The sequence below is a fragment of the Coptis chinensis genome, chromosome 7 (genome assembly GCF_015680905.1).
Source record: "Coptis chinensis isolate HL-2020 chromosome 7, ASM1568090v1, whole genome shotgun sequence".
Lineage (NCBI taxonomy): Eukaryota > Viridiplantae > Streptophyta > Magnoliopsida > Ranunculales > Ranunculaceae > Coptis > Coptis chinensis.
The window spans coordinates 94,721,954-94,743,857 of record NC_141462.1 but is presented as its reverse complement, the minus strand read 5'-3'; the positions used below and the strand labels follow the sequence as shown (position 1 = coordinate 94,743,857).

General features: G+C 38.4%; 2 protein-coding genes and 1 pseudogene across 2 annotated transcripts; all 3 read left to right on the top strand.

Annotated features, from left to right (window-relative positions):
* Window positions 1-2,461: 2,461 nt before the first annotated feature.
* Window positions 2,462-3,695, top strand: LOC147490173 (LOB domain-containing protein 15 pseudogene; annotated as a pseudogene).
* A 2,636-nt stretch (window positions 3,696-6,331) lies between these two features.
* LOC147490172 (LOB domain-containing protein 15-like) lies at window positions 6,332-8,329 on the top strand. The gene is made up of 4 exons (XM_086571132.1): window positions 6,332-6,455; window positions 6,926-7,145; window positions 7,229-7,555; window positions 7,655-8,329. The coding sequence occupies exons 1-4, from the start codon at window positions 6,412-6,414 to the stop codon at window positions 8,012-8,014; spliced, it is 951 nt and encodes a 316-aa protein (XP_086427258.1). The 5' UTR covers window positions 6,332-6,411; the 3' UTR covers window positions 8,015-8,329.
* Window positions 8,330-8,779: 450 nt separating this feature from the next.
* LOC147490171 (LOB domain-containing protein 15-like) lies at window positions 8,780-11,504 on the top strand. The gene is made up of 3 exons (XM_086571882.1): window positions 8,780-9,073; window positions 10,332-10,578; window positions 10,777-11,504. Exons 1-3 carry the CDS (start codon window positions 9,018-9,020, stop codon window positions 11,131-11,133), a joined length of 660 nt encoding a protein of 219 aa, XP_086428008.1. The 5' UTR covers window positions 8,780-9,017; the 3' UTR covers window positions 11,134-11,504.
* Window positions 11,505-21,904: the final 10,400 nt, after the last annotated feature.

Here is a 21,904-nt window from a genome sequence, read left to right as displayed (position 1 = left end):
CTCCCAAACCCCTTTCTTCTTAGACCAATCAATGCACAAGATGGAAGTCAAGTTGTTGAAGGTGATTTGCCAGCAAGAGGTAGAGGCAAAGGTGCTAGAGGTAGGGGTAGGGGTACAAGTGGTGAGGATGAGAGCCAACAACCTGCAAGTGAAGATGGGAGTCAAGTTGCTGAAGGTGATTTGCCAGCAAGAGGTAGAGGCAGAGGTGTTAGAGGTAGGGTAGGGGTAGGGGTACAAGTGGTGAGGATGAGAGCCAACTTCTTGCAAGTGAAGATGGGAGTCAATTGCCTGCAAATGGGAGAGGAAGTAGAGGTGGTAGAAGCAGGAGTAGGAGTAGGGGGAGAAATGCTATAGATGGGAGACAAGAGGGGACTGCAAGTGAGGATGGGGGTGGAAGAGGCAAAGGAGGTGCTAGGGGTAGGGGGAGGGTGAGATATGTTTCTGAACAAGGTCGTCTATCTGAACTTTTATTTGGAAGTTCACAAGATCCACAACCTAGCCAGTCTGAACCTATTCAAACTCAAGAAAGTGTTGCTCCATTGAGGCCAGCCCTGAACATACCTACAATGCCACCAATGCCACCTCCAAGAAAGAGGTCCAGGAAGGGTACACCATCCTCTCAAGCTTCTTCACAGGCAGAGTCTTGACTACATTAATGTTATATTTTTTATGGGGTTTTGTTATTCTATTTAGTGCTATGTATGCTTAAGTGTTGTATTATGGATTTGTTGTAAGACTGAGGTTAACATAAGTGCTATGTGTAAGACTTCAATGATTTGCTGTAAGACTTCAATGATTTGTGTGTAAAATGTACTTGATTTGTTGTGTCAGACCTGAGTCAAGTGCTATGTAAAATGTACTTGATTTGTTATTTAATTAAGTGTTAGAGAAGTGTTATGTATGCTTAAGTGTTGTGTTATGGATTTGTTGTAAGACTTCAATGACTTAAGTGTTGTGTTTTGATCATTTTAAGGCATGTTTGATATTATGCATTTTTTATCATATTAACATGTCAGACTTAAATGTTGACTTGAACACTATGTCATAATTAAATGTAGACTTGAACATGTCCATTACATTAAAATGCTAATTTCCTCACAAGTTCAGTTACATCAGACACATTGCCTTCAATATTCATCTTAATAACACCATCAATACACAACTTAAGTTTCCCCTCCTCTTTAGACTTCTCTTTGTTCTTCACTTCATTCATTTCTACTTCCACTTCCACAACCTTCCCTTTTGCTTTAGGTTGGTACATCTATCCATTTGTAACCGTTGCATCTTAGTGCACTATTACATATAAGGAATCCCAATCCTTTAGTGTGTTCTTGCCCACTCCAGCGAACCCTCATAGTATCTGGACATCCTAAAAAACAAGGATAATCAAGCCAACAACAATCAACCTTCCAGTGCCCTACATCCCCACAAATTAAGAAAACAAGACCCGTAGTTGATTGCTTCTGATGATGACATTGTAATCTGAAAAAAGAACTAAACAAATTAAGTTTGAGGTTAAATATTAGTTAGTGTAAACCCCCAAACGTCAATCTGCTATTTGCATAAACCCCCCAATTTTTCAGTAAACAGTCACGAAGAAGAAGAAGAAGAAGAAGAAGAAGAAGAAGAAGGTCAGAAAGAAGATTAAGCGTGAGATTAGAACCTGAGATGGTTTATTTGTGTTGCTAACCTCGCAAGTGCCACCACCCATAAAAATGAGATGAGATTTGTGTTGATTTAAAACTAAATTAAAGGTCGAGGAGGAGATGAGATTTATACGAAAGGAATAAAATATAAAACCCAACGGCTATTTCATAAGAGCAAAATGGCCAATATGTAAAATACGAGAGAGTGAGTGCAAGAATTAAATAATGACAATTTTTGGGGAGTTTTCACAAAGTTGGGTTTAACATGTTAATGTGGGGGGCAAATGGGCAATCCAACAGCTATTTTATAAGGGTAAAATGGTCAATAGCTAAAATATCAACGTCTGTTACACACAAAATTGACGGAGTAGGAGGCAAACTCAAATGATTTTAAAAATGGGGGGTTTATTCAAAACGCTACCAAACTTTGGGGGTTAAGTCAAAATTCCCCAAATAAAAATAAAACTTTTCTTTTGCATATTATGAAAGTGAATATATTTCGACAACATTTGAACAGATTCCTATAAGTTCCAAAGTTTGTCGAAATTTTGGAATGTTACTGTTACATTTGAAATCTCGGACCCCAGTCTAAAATTTCGAGTTGGCACAAATTTCGCAGGGGCTCCTTTAATTTGTGATATTTCCCGGGTCTTATAAATAGCCTTGTTCTCAAGTTCATGCAATGCTGCTCTGAGACTTCATTGTGAGAGTTGCATTCTTTATTTCTTTTATTTGGTAGAGAGAGCTGAGAGTATCTATCGTGAAACACATTTGAGGAAAATATCAGAAGTTCTCAGAGAAAGAAACAACTCAAAATGGAAAACAGGCGGAATAACAGGTGTAATCTTGTTGAATTTTGTATTCATTATTTCACAGTAGCATGCCATGTTAAAGCTCATATGGTGAGCTTTTGTTTTAATATTTTATGTTGTGTGTGAATTATATTAAACTAGTTCTTTAATAGTTCATTTTTGGAAGCGTTTGAAGAACCTTATGTAAGACCGTTTTCTGAGTCTTTGATCAAGTTCAGCTATTAAAATACTTGATCGTCACTTATATACGCAACAGTTCAAGAAATGAGGATGTGCCATGGATTCAAGAATTCAAAAAATCTAGCATTCTTGAATTCAAGAAATGCAGTGTATCATGAGAATGAAGTAATATGTTTTAATTCTTGGTTTCAACTAATTCTCAAACAGGAAATGAGATTAATCCATATGTATGTAAGGATCCAATTATAGATTGCACATTTGCACATAAGAACTTCACGTAATGGAAATTTTCTTGTATCTTTTCATTGGTACTTCAAAGATGTCAAGAAGTGCATGTAACTAGTCTAAGCAAACTGCATGTGCAATAGGTTCAATCTTTCTCTCCTTCTGTAGGCTTGAATGTGCAGAGAAAATCGCTAATAACAAGACCAACAAAACTTTGTGAAAATAGAATGTGGGTATTGCTAGAAATATGTACACCTTATTAATACCTGAAAGCCATATTACTCACTCTTATTTGTATTTAAATTATTTATTTTGTTCTTTTTTTTGTGTGTGGTATACTTGCAGAGAGTTTGATGAGAGGGGCAAGAAGAGCAAGAAAGAATCAGATAATGCTTTTGCTGAATTGTCATTGGGACAGATATTTGCAGAGAACTTAAACACCGACAGACCTTGTGCTGGATGTAAGACGGACAGGAAAAAGTGTCCACCTGATTGCATTTTATTTCCATATTTCTCTCCTCATGACTCCCAAAGGTTTGCCGTTGTTCACAAAGTTTTTGGCACAGTAAATGTCAGAAAGATGCTAGAGGTAATTCAGCCCCTACTTTCATTAATGTTCTAATTTAGTGATCTCAATCCTTCAATTATTAATGAATATCTATTTTTTTTACATATGTATCTCTACAATATTCAGGCATTACCAGAGAATAAAAGAGCCGGTGCAGCAAATAGTCTAGTTTACGAAGCGAATGAGAGGATTAAGGATCCGGAATTTGGATGCCTGCGCACAGTGTCTTTATTTGCAACAACAAGTCCAAGCAATGGGCGCTGAGCTTAGGGAAGCAAGAGAGGAGTTGCGAATATACAAGCCAATGGAAACTAATATGGCTTTGGTTGATCCTGAGGCGGGGTTCACAGTCCCTGCACCTGGACCATCACTTCAGCAGCTGCTGTCTTCTCCCGCTCCTCCATCTTCTACTGTGGACAACCAACCCTCGAGCACAACTGATGGCAGAAAGATGCTAGAGGTAATTCAGTCCCTAATTTCATTAGTGTTCTAGTTTATTGATCTCCATCCTTCAATTATTTATGGGTATGTATTTTTTACATATGTATTTCTACAATATTCAGGCATTACCAGAGTGTCAAAGAGCTGGTGCAACAAATAGTCTTGTTTACGAAGCACATCAGAGGCTTAAGGATCCGATGCATGGACGCGTGGGTACAGTTTTGGCTTTGCAGCCACAAGTCCAAGCAATGGGAGCAGAGCCTATTGCAGCAAGAGAGGAGTTGCGAAGATACAAGCCAATGGAAACTAATATGGCTTTGGTTGATCCTGAGACGGGGTTCACAGTCCCTGCACCTGGGCCATCACTTCAGCAGCTGCTGTCTCCTTCCGCTTCTCCATCTTCTACTGTGGATAACCAGCCCTTGAGCACAACTGATGGCAGTAACAGTTTTACATGAAAATATGTACGTGATGATCGCTGTGATATCCTTCTTTTCTTTTTCGTTGTTGACGTTTGAAGTTATGCTGAAAAAGATAGAGGGGATTTGGACAGTCAATACCATGCAATGTAGACCTGTTCGAGCAAAGTTGAAGCTGGTCACGGAAGCTAGGTGTAAATAAGTAGGAGTAGAATGAAGATATTAATACAAAGATAGAAGAAAGTTGATAGAATTATATACATTTACTAGATAATCTCCAGGGAGTACGTTAACAAATTTCTTGTTTTTTCTCTTAAGAATTTTATATTGATTTTCACTCTCTAACTAATGCAAAATTTTATTGGTAGATTTGATAAACTTGGATCAAGATTATGACCCAGACCATTGGATATGGTGTTATTTGTTTCAAAGTTGATTAAGATGCATATGTATTATAGCTGGTGCAGGGAGTGTTTCTAATGTCCAACTAGAAGATTAGAAGCATGGAAACAAAGGACATGGTATTACGTCTATCGATTTAAGTCCCTTTGGTGCAATCTAGCTTGACTGCTGAATTTATTTGTATTGTGACTTAAAAGGCATCATATATACAAACCATTGTTTTCAACTTCGGGTGAGGTAATTTGTAAAAGATATTCGGGAAGAAATTGAGGTTGGGAATATGAGAGGAACTAAGGATGAAAAACGAACTTGCACCCAATTTTATGGGGTAGAATAAACATTGTGAAAAAAAGATGCAGATCTGGTCATTTAGGAGAAAATCTGGGGTCGTTTGATTGTCAGTAAGGTCAGCGTAGGTTTGATCTTGTTCAAGATCATCTCAGCACAAACGAAGGCCTGTAAGAATTTGGCCCACGACAACATATAAAAGGGCCGACGGATTAGTTTGTGTGAACGAGCGATAATTTTTTGTTGCACTCTCCTCTCTTTATCCTTAATTATCCATTATCCATTAACAAAATTTGTTAGTTTTGTTTCTGAATTGACTCCCAATCAAGCCATTCAAGTGGGAGAATAGTTGGTGACATGGTGGGCAGAGGAGGGAACCACTGTGTTTGATTAGTTTTGGTCTTTTGGACATGCTAAACCATTATGAACTCAGAATTAGGTCATACTAAACGCATATTAGTTTTGGAGGAGAGTTTCTAGTGTCCAACTAAACTCATGTGTGACAAAGGACATGGAATTAGGTCATACTTCTTTATGACCGTTTGGTGCAATCTTGCCTTCTATATTATGACTGAAAAAGGCATCATATGTCTGTATCATACAGATTATCGAAAAAATAAAAAATGTCTGTATCATACATTATTAAACCACTGTTTTCAATTGACTTATTCTATTTTGTAATTTCACTGTAACTTTCCTGGTAGATAGTTTTGGGTGTTGTAAAACACATTTTGGAAGAAACTGGGAACGAAATTGTTTTGGTTGGAATGCTAGGGCAACGAAACGGGGTATGTTGGCCAAATACTGGTTTGTGTAACAGACTTATAGTAGAATAAACATTGTGCAAAATTTAAGCGTCATTTGTTCCAGACCAAAATCATTTCAGAGCAAACGGAGGGTCTAAGTATTTGGGAGTTGGGACTACGACAAAGTAAATGAAAACTCACAGTGTGAATAGGCAGGCACCTCTAATGTGGTTTTTGTTTAATCACTTTTGCTGTCCATTGATGCCATTTTACGCAAATGCACGATGACACTTTTTCCAGATCTGAATTCACCATTATCTTTCATTCTTGATTTCTTTCACCTCCCAAAATGAAACGGAGTTCCAGCATACTACTCATCAAATTAGTTCTCCAGAATAATGTGTAATGCATTCAAATTTATGTCGATGTTGACGACCAGATTTTCGTGTACTCAAAACATCCTAACGAGATGGACTGCTTGTAAAATATGGGCGTGTGGTATAAACAAATGTATGGGTTTAAAAACTTTAGTCCTTTGTGGGCCTCCTTGTTTTTATGTGATATTTGCCGGGACTTATAATACCCATCGTTTTCAGGTGAAATGGTACACTCCTTTCAACCACCTTTCATTTTTTATTAGTTGATGAAGATAGTCCTATAAAGGGGATACGTCAGTAGTTTGGAATGAGAGAAGCTGGAGTAACGATGAAAAGGAACCTACTGAAGAGGTAAAATCTTGTACAAATTTCTATTACATTTTTTTTTTACAGTAGCATGTATGGAGTTCCAACACGCTCTATCTCGTGTTTGTAGCTCATATAGTGGTCTTTTGTTCTACTCATTTATTATTTCATTTCGCCTGTTGTGTGAGTGAGATTAAAATATTTGGCTGTCACAATATAGTAAAAGCGTTTCCAAGTTTTCGTATATGGTAAGTCTTTGATCAAATTCCGCTGTTAAAATACTTGATCGTCAATTCCTCACAGAAGAATTTAACAAATGAGATTCACCGTAGGAATTAGGAAGATATGTGTTGATCCATGGTGTCAAAGTCTCAACTCTCAATTGAGCAAAGAACCAAAATATCGTTATGAAAACAAATAATATGAGGGTATTGCTAGAAGTACTCTAGCTAGTAGCTATTCACTCTTTTTTGAGTTTTGGTTTTTTAGATTTTCTTTGCATGGTTGAATTACAGGGAGATTGAAGAGATGAACAAGGAGCTCAAGAGAGAAGTAGATGCTTCTGATGGAATGGGAACCTTAAACACCACTAGACCTTGTGGTGCATGTAGAGTTATAAGAAGGAGGTGCGGACCAGAGTGCCTATTCTGTCCATATTTCTCTCCTCATGATCCAGAAAGGTTTGTTTCTGTTCATAAAGTTTTTGGCGCAAGCAAGGTAGCAAAGTTGCTAATGGTAATTCATTTCCCAACTCTGATTACATTGTTATATTTTGTCAGTCTATGTTTTGATTACCTATGTATGAATTCCATATTCAGGAGGCACCAGAGAGTCAAAGAGCCAATGCAGCAGATAGTCTTGTTTACGAAGCCAATGTGAGGATCAGGGATCCAGTTTATGGATGCCTGGGTATGGAGCTCAAGAGATTAGCAGATGATTCTGATCAAACGGAATGGAGAAACTTTTTAGCATTAGGCCCTTCAGAGACCTTAAAAACCAACAGACCTTGTGGTGCATGTAAGGTTTTAAGAAGGAGGTGTGCACCAGAATGCCTTTTCTGTCCATATTTCCCTCCTCATGATCCCCAAAGGTTTTCTTCTGTTCGTAAAGTTTTTGGTGCAAGCAATGTTATAAAGTTGCTAATGGTAATTCAGTCCCAACTTTCATTATAATGTTATATTTCATCAATCTCCATTTATTATATTTAAATTAACATATGTATGAATATGGAATGCCATAATCAGGAGGCACCAAAGAGTCAAAGAGCCGATGCAGCAGATAGTCTTGTTTATGAAGCGAATGTGAGGATTAAGAATCCGGTTTATGGATGCATGGGAGTTGTCTCAAGTTTACGACAACAAGTCCAAGCAGTGCAAGCTGAGCTTGATGCAGTAAGAGCAGAGTTACTAAAATACAAGTCAAGCGAAACTGGTGATGATGTTAGCACTTCATCTCATCTGGCTTTCCTTTGTTCTGAGACGGTGTCAGTTGCTTCACCTGCGCCATTTCTGTTGCGGCCTCTTGGGGATGCATCTTCTTCTCCTATGGACAACCAACGTTGGAGCACAACTGATGGCAGTTGTATCTCAAATGAATATATGTGATCACGGGGATACTCTCTCTCTCTCTTTTTCCTGTTGTTGTTGTTGTTGTTATTGTTGTCATACAGTCATACTTTTGAAGACATGCTGAAAATGATCAAGGGAAGATTTGGGCAATCGATGTGGTAACAAATTTGATGGATCCATCAACATACTGTGCAATGTGGAGCAGACATCGAAGCTGGCCATGAAAGCTACCTATACGTAATTAGGAATAGATGAAGTTATAAACATTCTAGCACAAAGCTAGAAAAGATTATAGAAACGGGTACATATACTAGACATGCTTCAGGGAGTTATTCTTCTGATTACAGAAACTTAGAAGCCGTGTGTTTTTCTTCTGATTACAGTGGTGAATGGGTTTACTAAATCTGTTTTGAAGTGTATGTTTAAATGATCAGAATCAACTCCCAAATCTACCTGATTCAATCTATCAGTTTTTATGTTTATATAGGGACATTTACCACAGACGAAGATGATTATGTGACCCCCTCGCCAATTTTCCATCTTTGAAGACTGCTTGTAATAAAAACAAGTGGGCTTTGGACTATGGGCCTATTTTAAAACATATATATGGGCTTTAAAGCAAGTTCTTACCTGGGCCAGCATTAAACAACTGAATGGTGAAATATGTGTAATTTACTAATTTTTCAATAGATTCCGACAACGTAAATTCCATTCCAAATTCCTGAAAACCGAAAGTTTGGCATTTCAGAAAAACATTGATGTCCGTGGACCGTGGTAACTGGTACGTACATGGGAAATAAATATCGTACATTCTCACCAATTGATGCGCCCTAATATTTGGTGTCTGCCCGCAAATTTTGCTGCCCCCTCTAAATTTTCGCCTTTGTGGGCTCCTTCATTTAGTCCGTTTTGCCTTTGTGATATTTGCCGGGTCGTCATAAATACCCTTGTTTTTTTATGTGCAATGGTGTTTTCAAACCTCACTGCAAGAATTATATATTCGATTGTTTAATAGAACACTTTGGGTAAGGGAAATTTTATGAAGCTTGGAGAGACAGAAACTAGATTACCAATGAAAAAGAAGCTATTGAAGAGGTATAATCATTAAATCATGTACAAGTTTCTTTTCACAGTCAGTAGTGGCATGCATGGGTTCCAACACGATATCTCGTGCTTGTCCTTTTTACTATGTGTTATTTGCTTGTTTCATTGTTTAAAAAATTATTGGCTCAATAGCTATCTTTGTCACAATATATTAAGGGCGTTCCGAGTTTTTTTATTTATAAGAAAGTATTTGATCAAATTCCGCTATGCGACTATGATCATCACGAACACGCGTGTCCATCCATAGTTTTGAATACCTTTAGTTGAAAATGAGTCTTTTCTACGCAAAAGAAGATGAGTCTTTGTTAAAATTTCACTTGGCCTTAGGACTGAAGCTGACCTGTCTGCTGCTGCGCGCTGCCTCATCTCTTCCCCTGTTTAATTTCGTCTGGATTCCTTTACTTTTACAAAAGGGAAGATTGCGTATCTTTTAATCAGCGAAACACTTCATTTATGGCGAAATGAGAAGAAAGAAAAATAAAATTTTATTAAGGAGCTTGTTTGTTTCGCACGAGCCTGAACAGATACTAGTGCTATTTTAAACAGAGACTCAGCGGAGCTTGAGCTTTTTTTGACTTGCTTAAGCTCGTCCTTGTTGCAATATTAGCCAAGCCTGAATATTTTAGGACTCGTTTAGAAAACAGGTTGAGCTTGGGTCAAATACTCGCACTAGAAATCAAATGCCTATGTTTTTCTTGCATTTGTAGTAAGCAATGCCAGAATTTCAAGTTGCAACTGCCAAGATGAATAACAGAGTTTTGTATATGAGCTATACATTTAAGAATTACATTGATGCAATGTTGGCATAATGAATTTTTTTATTTAATTAAATTCTTTGGCTGCCTTGTAATTTCTAAGAACTTTCAATGCATACTATAATTTTATGTATACATGCATTTGTATAGGATTTATAGAATTGTATGTTATTATATATGTTGCTGTGCGCTAGAACCAAATATCCTTATGGTGAGTATCCAGTTGTAGACTGTACAAAAGAACATGCATCACTAGGCATTTCCTTTCATCTATACATGGTATGATGTTCATGGCACCGATTTCATAAGGTTATCAAAATGTCAACAACTGCATGTAACTAGTTGGGCAATTGGCCCAATCTTTCTTTCCATGTGTATGCTACTAGGCTTGAATGTGTATAGAAAGCTCCTAATAAGTAATAACAAGATAAAACATTTTTTTGTTTTTTCTAACATTTGTTTTTCCATTTTGTGTGTGTTTGGTTGAAATACAGGGACATTGATGAGATGGGCAACGAGCTCAGGAGTGAAGCTGATGTTTCTGATAGAATGGGACGGAGACACTTATTAGGCCTTACAGAGGCCTTAAACACCAATAGACCTTGTGCTGCATGTAAAATTATGAGAAGAAGGTGTGCTCCAGAATGCATTTTCTGTCCATATTTCTCTCCTCACGAGCCCCAAAGGTTTGCGGCTGTTCATAAAGTTTTTGGTACAGGCAATGTCTCAAAGATGCTAATGGTAATCTAATCCCAACTTTAATTATAATGTTCTATCTAATCAATGTTTTGATATGTTTTTCTTTACATATGTATATCAAAATAAATGATTTTCAGGAAGCAACAGTAAACTAACTACTCCCAACTTCAATCATAATGTTCTATCGAATCAATGTTTTGATATGTTTTTCTTTACATATGTATCGAATATGATTTTCAGGAGGCAACAGTAAGCCAAAGAGCTAATGCGGCAAATAGTCTTGTTTACGAAGCAGCCTTGAGGCTAAAGGATCCTGTTTATGGAGGCAAGGGTGCAGTTTTAGCCTTGCAACAGCAAGTCCAAGCAATGGAAGCTGAGCTTAATGCAGTAAGAGCGGAGTTACTGAAATACAAGTCAAGGCAAAATGGTAATGACATTATCCCTTCTTATATGGCTTTGCTTTATACTGAGATGGTGTCAGTTGCTGTACCTGCGCCACTTCCGCTGCTGCCTCCTCCAGCTTCATTTTTGTCTCCTATGGACAACCAACCTTCGAGCACAACTGATGGAAGTTGTATTTCAAATGAAAATATGTGATCGCGGTGACATTCTCACTGTTTTTTAATTTATTTAATTAGTTTTCTATATATTGGTACGTTTCAAGACATGCTGGCAAGCTCAAGGCTAGGGAAGATTTGGGTTATCAGTGTGGTATTGAATTCGATGGATCGATCATTATACATTGCAATGAGGACCTGTTCCAGCAGATATTGAAGCTGACCATGGAAGCTACCTACCTACACATAAGTAGGAATAGAATGAAGATATTACCACAAAGCTAGAAGAGGTTGATAGAAAAGTACACATCTATTAGATATTCTTCAGGGCCTTTCCCAAACTTAGTTCTTTGCTTTTTGAATTTGATATTGACCTCTAGCAAATTTTATCCACTTATAGATTAATCAGTGACCCGGCCTTTTTTGGAAGTTTATATGATCTGGGGTTCTACTCTTTTTCAGCAGGCCTATGCTTCTTGTTTTCACAACCGTCTCTTTTTAGTATCCTAAGAGTCTATTGAGTATTGACAGCCCTTCATTGTATCAGAAATTCCTTAACTTTCAAGTCATTAAAGTGCATTTTCTTGCAAGAGTGTCAAAAGCACGTCGCGAATTACCTGGAATTAGGTTTTGATTCTTACCATTCGGTGAATCTTGAAACTTGACTGGGAAACTTATCCGAATTTACAACTTAATTAAAAGCCATCATGTTTTGTAAATGTGACGCACATAGGTATACAATTTATACTTTTATAATATACCATTGCTTTCAAGTTTCAAGTGACATTATTTTCAAACTTCATTTTCCCGGTAGAGGGATTTGGTTTTTGTAAGATGCATGCATTCTGGAACAGATTTTAATAGTTGGGGAAAAAAAGGAACTAGGGATGAAAAAAAGCTTGTGCTGTTGTACAAACTGCTACTCATCACCACTGACTGAGCTGAGCTCCAATGCTCATTCTTTTGTGCATGTAACTGGAAAGTGTTGCAGTTGTATATGTTTTTTCTTTCCTACTTGTTAGTCTCAATTTGATGTTGTGTCATGTGTGGTGGATATGGATTAGATTAATTTAGTACTTTGATAGTTCATCTTCGTCGATTTTTTCGTTTGTTTGTTTTTGGGCACAACAAACCCCAAGTATAAGGTAAACACCAATAAATGTGACAAAGGAATCAATAGCAAATATTTGAATCCATTGTGCTAGCCCTTAATTAGCAAAGAATCAAATTCTAAAAGAGCTCTGTAAAGATGCGTTTTGGTCACTACTTTACAACTTTGAATAGTTGGGGAATGCTTACGTATCAAGCTCTCACTTTGGGGAGAACTTGAATCAGGTCAGATGTAGTTCCTCCTCCTCTTTATATAGGCAAAACGCCCGCGTCTTTTGCCCTCCCATGTCAGGTCAAGTTCAGGTCATTCGCGAGCCATGATGGCGAGTTATGGAAACTTAATAAGATACGCGACTGAAGCCTCAGTCTTGAAGGCAGCAGTAATGATATACGTTACCAACCGTTATGGAACGGGGCGAATGAGTAATAGGAAGGTCACTCCTGGAAAAGGTCGTCCACTCATCATGAGTCACTTGGGAGCGAGCTCATTATGTACGAATATGCGAGGTCGGTTGTTAGTGGCGTCGCTTTGGGAGCGAGTTGTATATAAATCGCCTACCTAAGTTGAGTCACTATGAAGTGAGCTCGTAGGCCGAGTGCCCGAGGTCGGTGGATAGTTATGTTTGTATTGGACACTTGTGTGGTATTCATTGGTCGTGAATATCACGCCCTCACACAACCTCATCTCAGTAGGTCGTTTTGTGGACTGGAAGCGATCTGCTGAGAGAGGACGATAATACGTGGGTGGCACATGTGAGGATGGGAGTGGTTGTGAACAGAAATAGTAACCACCTCGTTTTGTCGGATTTTGAAAAGACATCGCTTAAGGAGACGTGTCGTCGAGGGTTGGGGGTAATGATGATATACATTGGGAACTGAACGGTTTTTTTTGTTCACAAAACGCTTTTGGGGACCTGAAGGGTTACTGCTTCTATAACACCCCGTGTTTTTATTCTTTTATTTTCCTAATAATAATAATAATAATAATATTAAGTAAAACAAAATAGGACAAACTTTTGTTAAGGATAGGAAACCCCGTAGATTAAGAGATAAACCTTTCATCATTGTTTTTCGGTGGGGGTTTTTTTTTTAAAAAAAAAACAAAAAGGGGTTTCTCACGTAGAGTTTTTAGGGAAAAACACATCGAGAGTTTTAGAAAAAAAAAATGGAGTTACTGAAAGAAGAAAAGGTTTTGAACGAGGAAGATCGTCCTTTCACGAAAAAGTCGACTTCGGCCTTTCAGGATTTTTCTCGCTGTTCGGTTTATAAACTGTGAGTAGTTTTTTCTATTTCACTGAATCTAGAGTTTGACATGTATAAAGGAATAATTTTGCTGTCTACAGTTTCTGCACATTTTCCTGCCCTTTTGCTATTATCCTTGGTACTATCGTTGTATCGTTAAAACTTGTTAAATGCTAGGATATTGCTCGGTTGATATTAAATTGTGAAACTCTGAAAGTGAAGTGTTTGTTAACTCTGAAGTGAATTGTTAACCCTGTTGAACTCTGAGATTGTTTAAAGTGAACTGTTAGAAGTGGATTAGTGAAACTAGGAAGTTTACTCTGTTAGAGCTCGGACGAGGCTGTTAATGGCATCGTCAAGCCAACAGAAGGAAATTGTCGATTTTTTTAGTTTGAATTCCTTTTTGTTTTGATTGGGAATTGTTGGTGATTTATTGGTGATGATTTGTTGTTGTCGCGATATGGGCTGTTGAAGCTCCGGAGGAGCAGTAATGGCGTCCAGACAAAACCAAATCGTCCTGCGTTTTTTTGTTTGAATTAGTGTTTGGTTTGGATTTTATTGGGAGATTGTTGTTGGGTTGAGATGGATGTGCTGGTGGTTGATTGGGTGCTGGAGAGGGGACGATTGGAGCTTTACAGAGTGTTAATGGCGTAGGTCGCGACTTTTTACAGTATAATGGAATCATGAATTGTTGGTATAGGTACATGGGGTTTTTCTCCATGAACCAAACCGCTGGGTTCTTGTTAGATATGGATGGCCGGTGGTGGCTGCATAGGCGGTGGAGGCGCTGGTGGAAGTTTTGTGAGGAAGGAGATGAACAGTACATTTCGATTTGGGCTTGGGCCAAATCGTGGGTGGGCTTATGGGTTTTATTTTAGATTTTCAAATTTGGATTTTTGTTTTAGACTTTGGGCTTTAGACTTTGGGCTTTTGGGTTAGAAGAGTTTGGGACTGGTTGACCCTTGGCAGGTCGACTTTGACTTTGACCAGAGTTGACTTTTGACCAGTTGACCCAATTTGACATTTTAACTCGGATTATGATTCTGTCTATTAGGATAGGTCTAGGGCTATTAGCATGCTTGGCTTTAGGCTAAGACCTTTCTATATATATGTGTGTACGCGTATTAACTACTATGTGATTTTTGCAGTATTTTATGATATGCAACGTTATGACACTTAGACATCCATATAATTAATAACGCGTAAACTAATAATACATGAATCAAGATACCTTTTCGTTATCTGAAATAATATATGCAATAAAGTTCAATAATGCGTAAACAAATTTACCACCTCTTTTAGAACTCTCCACGCATCAAGTTTTGGAATTAAGTACGTTTTATGACTGTTGATGTCATATGTTAGGTGGGCATTTATTGAATGTGCCATAAATGGCCCGTTAGCGTTATCTATGGGTATTTATTGAATGTGCCATGAATGACTCGGGTATTCATTGAATGTGCCATGAATGACCAGATTCTTTGGACAGCCCTAGAGAGGAACTAAGGTATTCGCCTTGCGGGTTAGTTGTATTGATTTGATTATGCGAGTGTGTTTGGGCTTACTTTTGAATACCTAATATAATATCTACATATGTTATATAGAAGTTCTAACTTTCTTTTGCAGGAGGGTAGGACTTAATAACATTTTGTCTTGAGGGGATGGTCCTACCCCTTATCAAAGAAAGTGGATATCAGTAAGTTTTAATTCAATGATTTAGATATTAAAACGAGTTATTAGAATGAGTTAATATAATGGAAGTTTTGCTTGGGAATAAACTATGCCGGTTGAAATGACGGAACTACCTATCTTCCAAGCTGAGAATAATTAAGTTATGGGAAAATATAACGTGTTTTTTGGATAATTAAAGTATGATAATATTTATATGTGGTTAGTCTACTCATACCGGCCAAATTCCATTTTGTCAACCCATGTTTGCTTTGTTTTGGCAACGTGGGTGTGTTCTTGGGAACATAGGTAGAAAGCAGTGGAACCGCGGCGTTTGATTTGGATTTGATCTGGAGCAGTCTGTTAGTTCTTTTATTAGGTCTGTTCTTTTTGGAAGTATGTAATAACGTAGTTTCATATTCATCATGGAATGAGAATACGATGTTGAGGACCTATTATTCTTAGAATGTTATATTGATGATTTTTGGATGGAAGATAGACTTTCATAAAGTAATAAAGAGAATTTTTGAGATTATTTTTGTTGTTAAGATTCTTTATGATGTGGGTTTTAGGTTTTGACATGTGTTGTATTCACCCCGTCATAGCCTGGGTTTTTAGACAATTAAACATAGTGATGTTTAAGATATTTATATTTCAAATATTCATTTTTTTAATTGTTTAAAAATTCGGGCTGTGACAGCTTTATCACTTCTTCAACTTTTGGAATCGGTTAGAGAGTTAGGTTAGTTTTTTCTTCCACCATTTTTGTTTTCTCGTCTGTTATATTGTCTAGGACTGCATAGATCTTTTGTTTTGCAAGAGAAAGATAGAAGAAGACTAGAAAATGTCTGATGAGGTGATAGTGGAGTCTCTGTAGGGTTTGAGAGTGAGGAGGAAGGTGTAAGATCGGAATTTGTAGTTGCTATAGCAAGTAGTTCTAGTCGTCATGAAGGTTCTTCTTCTAGTGGGTTGCCCCTAGAATTGTAGATAAGAGTGCTGTGAATATCTTTTTAGAATTAAGGGAAGCTAATTATGATATAGCTGCAAACAATATGGAGATACACGAACTGGGGGATTATGAGGATGCCTTAAGCAATGTTTTCATTCCACGGGCCTATGGGGTGGTTGTTTGTGAGGGGCAACTACGAGCTAGCATGAGGATTCCGTTCTCGAGGCTCACTTGTGAGTTTTTGAACTTTTGCGAGAAGGCGCCCTGCCAGTTCATTGATAATATTTGGCGTTTGTTTAGGGTTTTCGACTTGTTAAACGATAGTGGTGAGTACCATATTGAGGTCGATGATATTGTTGAACATTTTGCTGTGAAGCAATTTAGAGCCAACAACTTTAGTTTACAGACCTTGACTAGGAGGTCTAGCATTCTGGATGGGGTCAGTAACAAACACTGGGAGAAGAGGTCCTTGTTGGTAATTGGAAACTACTGTGCTTCTGGGTTTAGTGTCCACAGTAGGGTTTGCAATTTTGTTGGTATGTATCTGTGTTCTTTATTGTATATTAAGAAATATGTGTTGTAATGAACTTACCTTTGATCTGGTTGTTTTGTAGAGGTTGCTATTACAAGGCGAATTAAGTGTGGAGTGATTGAGAAGTTTGCTAAGCTAAGTCGAGCTGAGAAGCAAGAAAAACTGCCTGAGGTAGCGAACTATTTTGTGGAAAGGGGAGGTTGGGAGATAAGGTTGAAAAGGAGGAACCATAAGAAAAAGGCTCGTGGCCAGGATGATTGTGCATCGTCAATTGAGTCCGTAATGGAGAGGGAGAATAGTGGTATATTTACTAGGGAGGAGAGGAATAGGAAGGGTGTTGGGAACGGGGACTGCAGGAGGTGCTAGCACCTCGGGGTCTAGGGGTGGGTCAACTAGGCGACCTGCCCACATAGGTGGCGGGGATGGTGTGGGAGTCGCTCCGACGGAGAGAACGAGGGAGGGCTCTCCGCTAAAATTGGAGGAGATTGGCTTCGTGGCTTGTAGGCCAAACAACTTGGTCAAACAAAAGGCGGATGTACCTCAGGGTCCGCCAAGCTTGTTAAGATTATGGACTGCTCTGTTAGTGGTGGTTCTGGTGCGGTGCCAGAGTGGGCTGGAGGTAAGGGGGTTAGGAGTTTGAGGTCGACGCGTGGGCTCGACTTGAGCATCCTCGACCTTGACAACTTTGAAAAGGGTGTGAATCTTGTTGTTGATATGGGGGTAAAGGGAAGGGGAAGGTGGCTGCCATGGAAGCAGGTAAGACGACCTCCCAGAAGGGTGGGGGCGACAAGTTGGACCAGAACTTTGTATATGTTAGTTCGAAAACCGGGAAAAAATACCTGGTGAAAAGGTCGTATTGTAGCTATAAATTTGCACCTATTGCTGCATGTCTGCTCGATAGGGTCGTGCTGGACGGTGACTGAAAATATCTTGATGCTAAGGATTTGGATGAGAATCTTAGGGCAATAGATCTGGCCCACTGTTTGGTAAGTATTATCTTGTTTGTACTCTGTGTTCTTCTTGTAAGTTGGGATTAACACTGTTGTTTGCTATTCAGCTGCTTGTTGGGTATCAGAAACTGAAACAGATCGCCTAGATAAGCGAGTCTGAGAAAGGGGAGCTTGACAGGGTGAAGGACGAGTTGGTGAACGTGCGGGTCGTTTAAGATATGGAGAAGGAGTTGGAGGAACTGAAGAGGCTGTATAATGATGCCGTACTGGAGAAGGCTGGATTAAGCAGCTCAATTGAGGAGTTAAAAGTGAAGGGAGCTAAGGTTACTGAGTACGCCAAGGCTTGCAAGGCGGTTTCTCATGAGGGGTAGGAAGCCTACAATAATATATGCATGGAGTATGACGAACTGGAACTAACGTATCTTCATCTGAAAATGTAAGTAATGCTCTGCCAGTGGTGTCCCAGATGAGCGTACTAAAGAGCGTGCCGACCTGCTAGAACTAATAGCTGATGTTCCTCCTGTTGGTGTTGAAACTGAAGTCGTAGCTCCTGTTGATTTGGATCCTCGCTAACTGAAGTTTTAAACAATGTTGTTTGAGTTCTTTCTCTCTTGAGAGTTGTGAGGTTGCTTGTTTTGATACAATTGGTAATTTTTTTTATTTTTTTTGAAAATTGTGATACAATAGAGTTGGTTTCCTGGGCTTGTCTGGGTAGTTTGTCATTTTGTTAATGTAGATATGGTTTCCTGAGTAAGTTCAGGCAGTTCGATGATGATGATACTTGCGAGGTGGTTTCCACATATGGACGTGGCATCTCGATATTTTTAAAGAACTAGTTTCTTGAGTTAGTTCAGGCAGTTCAGATTTTGTTTTTATGAGATGCATTGTCACACCCCGAATTTCGACAAAATTCGGAAAAACATTATTTGTTCCCGACTCTTCGATCTCCGAGGTGTGACGCACTCTCCACTCCCAAAACCCATAAACAGTTTAAACATGCGGATAATAAAAACCCAATAAAAATTTTAACTTAAACAAAAGTCCTCTTCATTACAAAAATTAACAAATGAAAAATGCAAATAAATTTATCTCAACTGAAAATCTATATCACCTCAAAGGAAAACAAAGCCTATCTTGAAATGCAACGCTTAAGCTTAAAACCACAAGCAAAGAACCAATCTTCTTCACCACTAAACTGTCAAGACTTATAAACAATGTTCATTTAATGAACACACCCGATAAGCAAACATGCAAATCGGTGAAGATTATAAAAATCTTTGGTGTGAGTAGCTCTAAAACACAACATATATATATACATATACACAAACCATACGGCAGTTAGTTCCTCCACCGAGGCGCCTTAACTTTCAACGACTAATACAACATCCTTAAGTATATTAATTAAGGCAGGTAGTTCCTCCACGAGGCGCCTTAGAACTAAACTATAACCAGCCAAGCATATACAATCATCTATCTAAAGATATATCATTAACCGACATATTACTATAATTATATTAATTAAGATTTTCTTTGTGTGTCCCTAAAATCGCGTCGTATCTATGTCTTACCTAGTTTCCCTGGCTACCACAATCGCTTCCTAACACCGAACATGTACATCCACATACCTCCCCTTACATAATGAACCACTCCGTGCGTAACTACCCTGAGCGGGATGCCGCACACCAGGTAACCCTCACACGAAAGCCATTATGTGTAATCGCCACTATTCAAGATAAAATATCGCGTCTCGTTCTATTTTGCGAGCGGAATAATCAAGCCACTATTCGCTCGCCCGTAAGTGCCATTGATTCATCAAACGCCGGAAGGGCCAATCACATTACTTACGCCCGAAGGCCATTCAGATTCACTGAAACGCCAGAAGGGCCAATCACATTACTTACGCCCGAAGGCCATTCAGATTCACTGAAACGCCAGAAGGGCCAATCACATTACTTACGCCCGAAGGCCATTCAGATTCACTGAAACGCCAGAAGGGCCAAATCACATGAGTTGTGGTAGCTAGGTTAAGTTATAGGATTTTCGTTACGTAATTTATTCAAGTGTCATCCATTTATGACTCATAGTAATTCCACTATATCCCGTGCAGGTCAAATACCTTATTGCACTAAGCCACAATATTTATAAATATCTCAAAATATCTCATAACCCTTTTCATTCTTTCACGTGCCAATATATTATTGCACTAAGCCACAATCCCGTGGGCAAACATTCACCAATACTATACTACCTCATAGTAGCATCTCACATATATAATAATGGAGTGTTTATACATTTGTCTCCAAAACTATTGCATTCAATATATATATCCCAACATATTATATAATGTCACAATATCAACGTCAAATCTTAATTAGATAATGACAACCAAATATATATAAGCTTCCACAGCATTTTAGCATTCGATTTGTCCATACAATTTACAACATAAAATGTAGCACAATTAAACAGTCCACAGTCCACAATCAAAGCCCACTATATATATGTTTTACACACTACTCACGTCAAATCTTAATTAGATAATGGCAAACAACGTTATATAATTTTCGACAATATTTTATTATTATATTTGTCCATATTCTTAAATATGAGAAAAACTGTAAAAAGTTAACATTCCACAGTCAACGGTCAAAGTCAATGGTCAATTGTCAACGGTCAAAGTCAACGGTCAAATTCAAACTGTCGTTTCTATGTTCAACAGGTGCGTGGTCATAGTCATGGTTCATGGCTAAGGTCAAGGTGCATGGCTCATGGGCGCATGACCAAGGTAATGGTTCGGACCCAACTAGCCAAGCCCAAACTTTAGAACCCAAAAGTCTAAATGTTGAAAGACCCATTTGGATCTCTATTAAGTCCTATGGACTGGCCCGAACAATATTAGAAACTGGCCCCAAAATTGTTAAGTGGTTCGGTCCAAAAATTGAACTGAAACCGGCCCAAAAACTAAAACAAAACCGGGCCCAAACAAAACAAAATAAACTGGCCCAACTAACAAGCTAAGGCCCAAAAGCTGAAATTAAACATTTCGGCCCGGCCCAACAGAACAAACTTTTCGGCCCAAGGCCCAACTGACCAAACAGTGTCATCTTCTTCAAGCTTCTCTCCTCCACCACCAGCCACCAAATCGCGCCGGCCACCCACTCCTCACTTCATCAAATCGGTTTTGATCCCCATAAAAACCCAAACAACCTTAATGAAAACAAAAACCCCAAATCATTCAATCCAAACCTCACCCAAAACTAGATCTGGAAACAAATTTCAGAGCGCCATTAATAGTTTCTTGGAGCTTTCAACAGCACTCACACCCCTCACACCCTACACTAGCTACATTAGCCACCCACATCGTCCAACCCAACACCACCACAGTTCATTTAATCAAATCCCCTGGGCGATTCTCTGGCCGCCATTAACAACGGTTCAAGCTTCCAACAGTATAGCTCTATACTAGTGAAGAAGATTACTTATCAGCTAGAGTTTGTGAATGTGATGTTTCACCTTTTAGACAGAAAACTAGAAACAGGACTGGAAATGTATATTTCATGCTAACCAATAAAGAATGGGTCGATTCCCCGACCCACTCACACGAACTTTTGTCATCATTTGGAGGCTATAAACAATGCGGTGATATTAAGATATCGATCATCCATCCAGTTCTCAAAGGTGACGAGGTCTTGACAATGAGATAACGGTCAAGCCCTGGTTGAATGGATGTGCCGATGTCTTCTCCCCATGCTTGGAACATCTTATGACTAAATTGAGTTCTATATATTCCACCCAAAAATCCCCGATCTTCACACTCTTGAAAAATGAAACCGGATCATAAAAAGAAGTGAATTGTTTTGTATTATACATGAATTTTCTATGAACAGGTCAAATGCAAATTCAGGAAAACATAGTATCAGGGTACAACGAAATCAAAAGCCCTTTTGATCACAATAATCAATATATAAAAGGAGAGAGAATAAGATAAATTAACATTGTGTTCTCTAATTACTACAAAAAAGGATGTCCAAGAATGTGCACTACTCACCTTAATGAACAGCTTAACGAATCCCTCCTAATCCGAATCGTCGCGCTCCACCCTCTAGCAATCCAACTTTTATCTTTGCCTCCATTTTTATTATTATTTTTATTATCTAAAACCCTATTCTCTAGAATAATGTGATTATATACTTGGGTTTGAAATCCAAGCCCAAAACAGAATCGGGCCCAAAAATCAGGCCCGCGTATCCCAAATCCAATCCAGCCGATTTTTAAATAAATAATTTAATAAATAAATAAATTAATAATTACGTATTTTAAATACGGGCGTTACAGCTATACACATCTCAAAAGAATCTCG

Coding starts and splice junctions, on each gene's coding strand:
- LOC147490172 (XM_086571132.1), top strand. CDS start 6,412: ATGAGAGAAGCTGGAGTAACGATGAAAAGGAACCTACTGAAGAG. Junction 7,146..7,228: donor AGGTAGCAAAGTTGCTAATG/GTAATTCATTTC, acceptor TTCCATATTCAG/GAGGCACCAGAGAGTCAAAG. Junction 7,556..7,654: donor ATGTTATAAAGTTGCTAATG/GTAATTCAGTCC, acceptor TGCCATAATCAG/GAGGCACCAAAGAGTCAAAG.
- LOC147490171 (XM_086571882.1), top strand. CDS start 9,018: ATGAAGCTTGGAGAGACAGAAACTAGATTACCAATGAAAAAGAAGCTA. Junction 9,074..10,331: donor AAAAAGAAGCTATTGAAGAG/GTATAATCATTA, acceptor GTTGAAATACAG/GGACATTGATGAGATGGGCA. Junction 10,579..10,776: donor ATGTCTCAAAGATGCTAATG/GTAATCTAATCC, acceptor TATGATTTTCAG/GAGGCAACAGTAAGCCAAAG.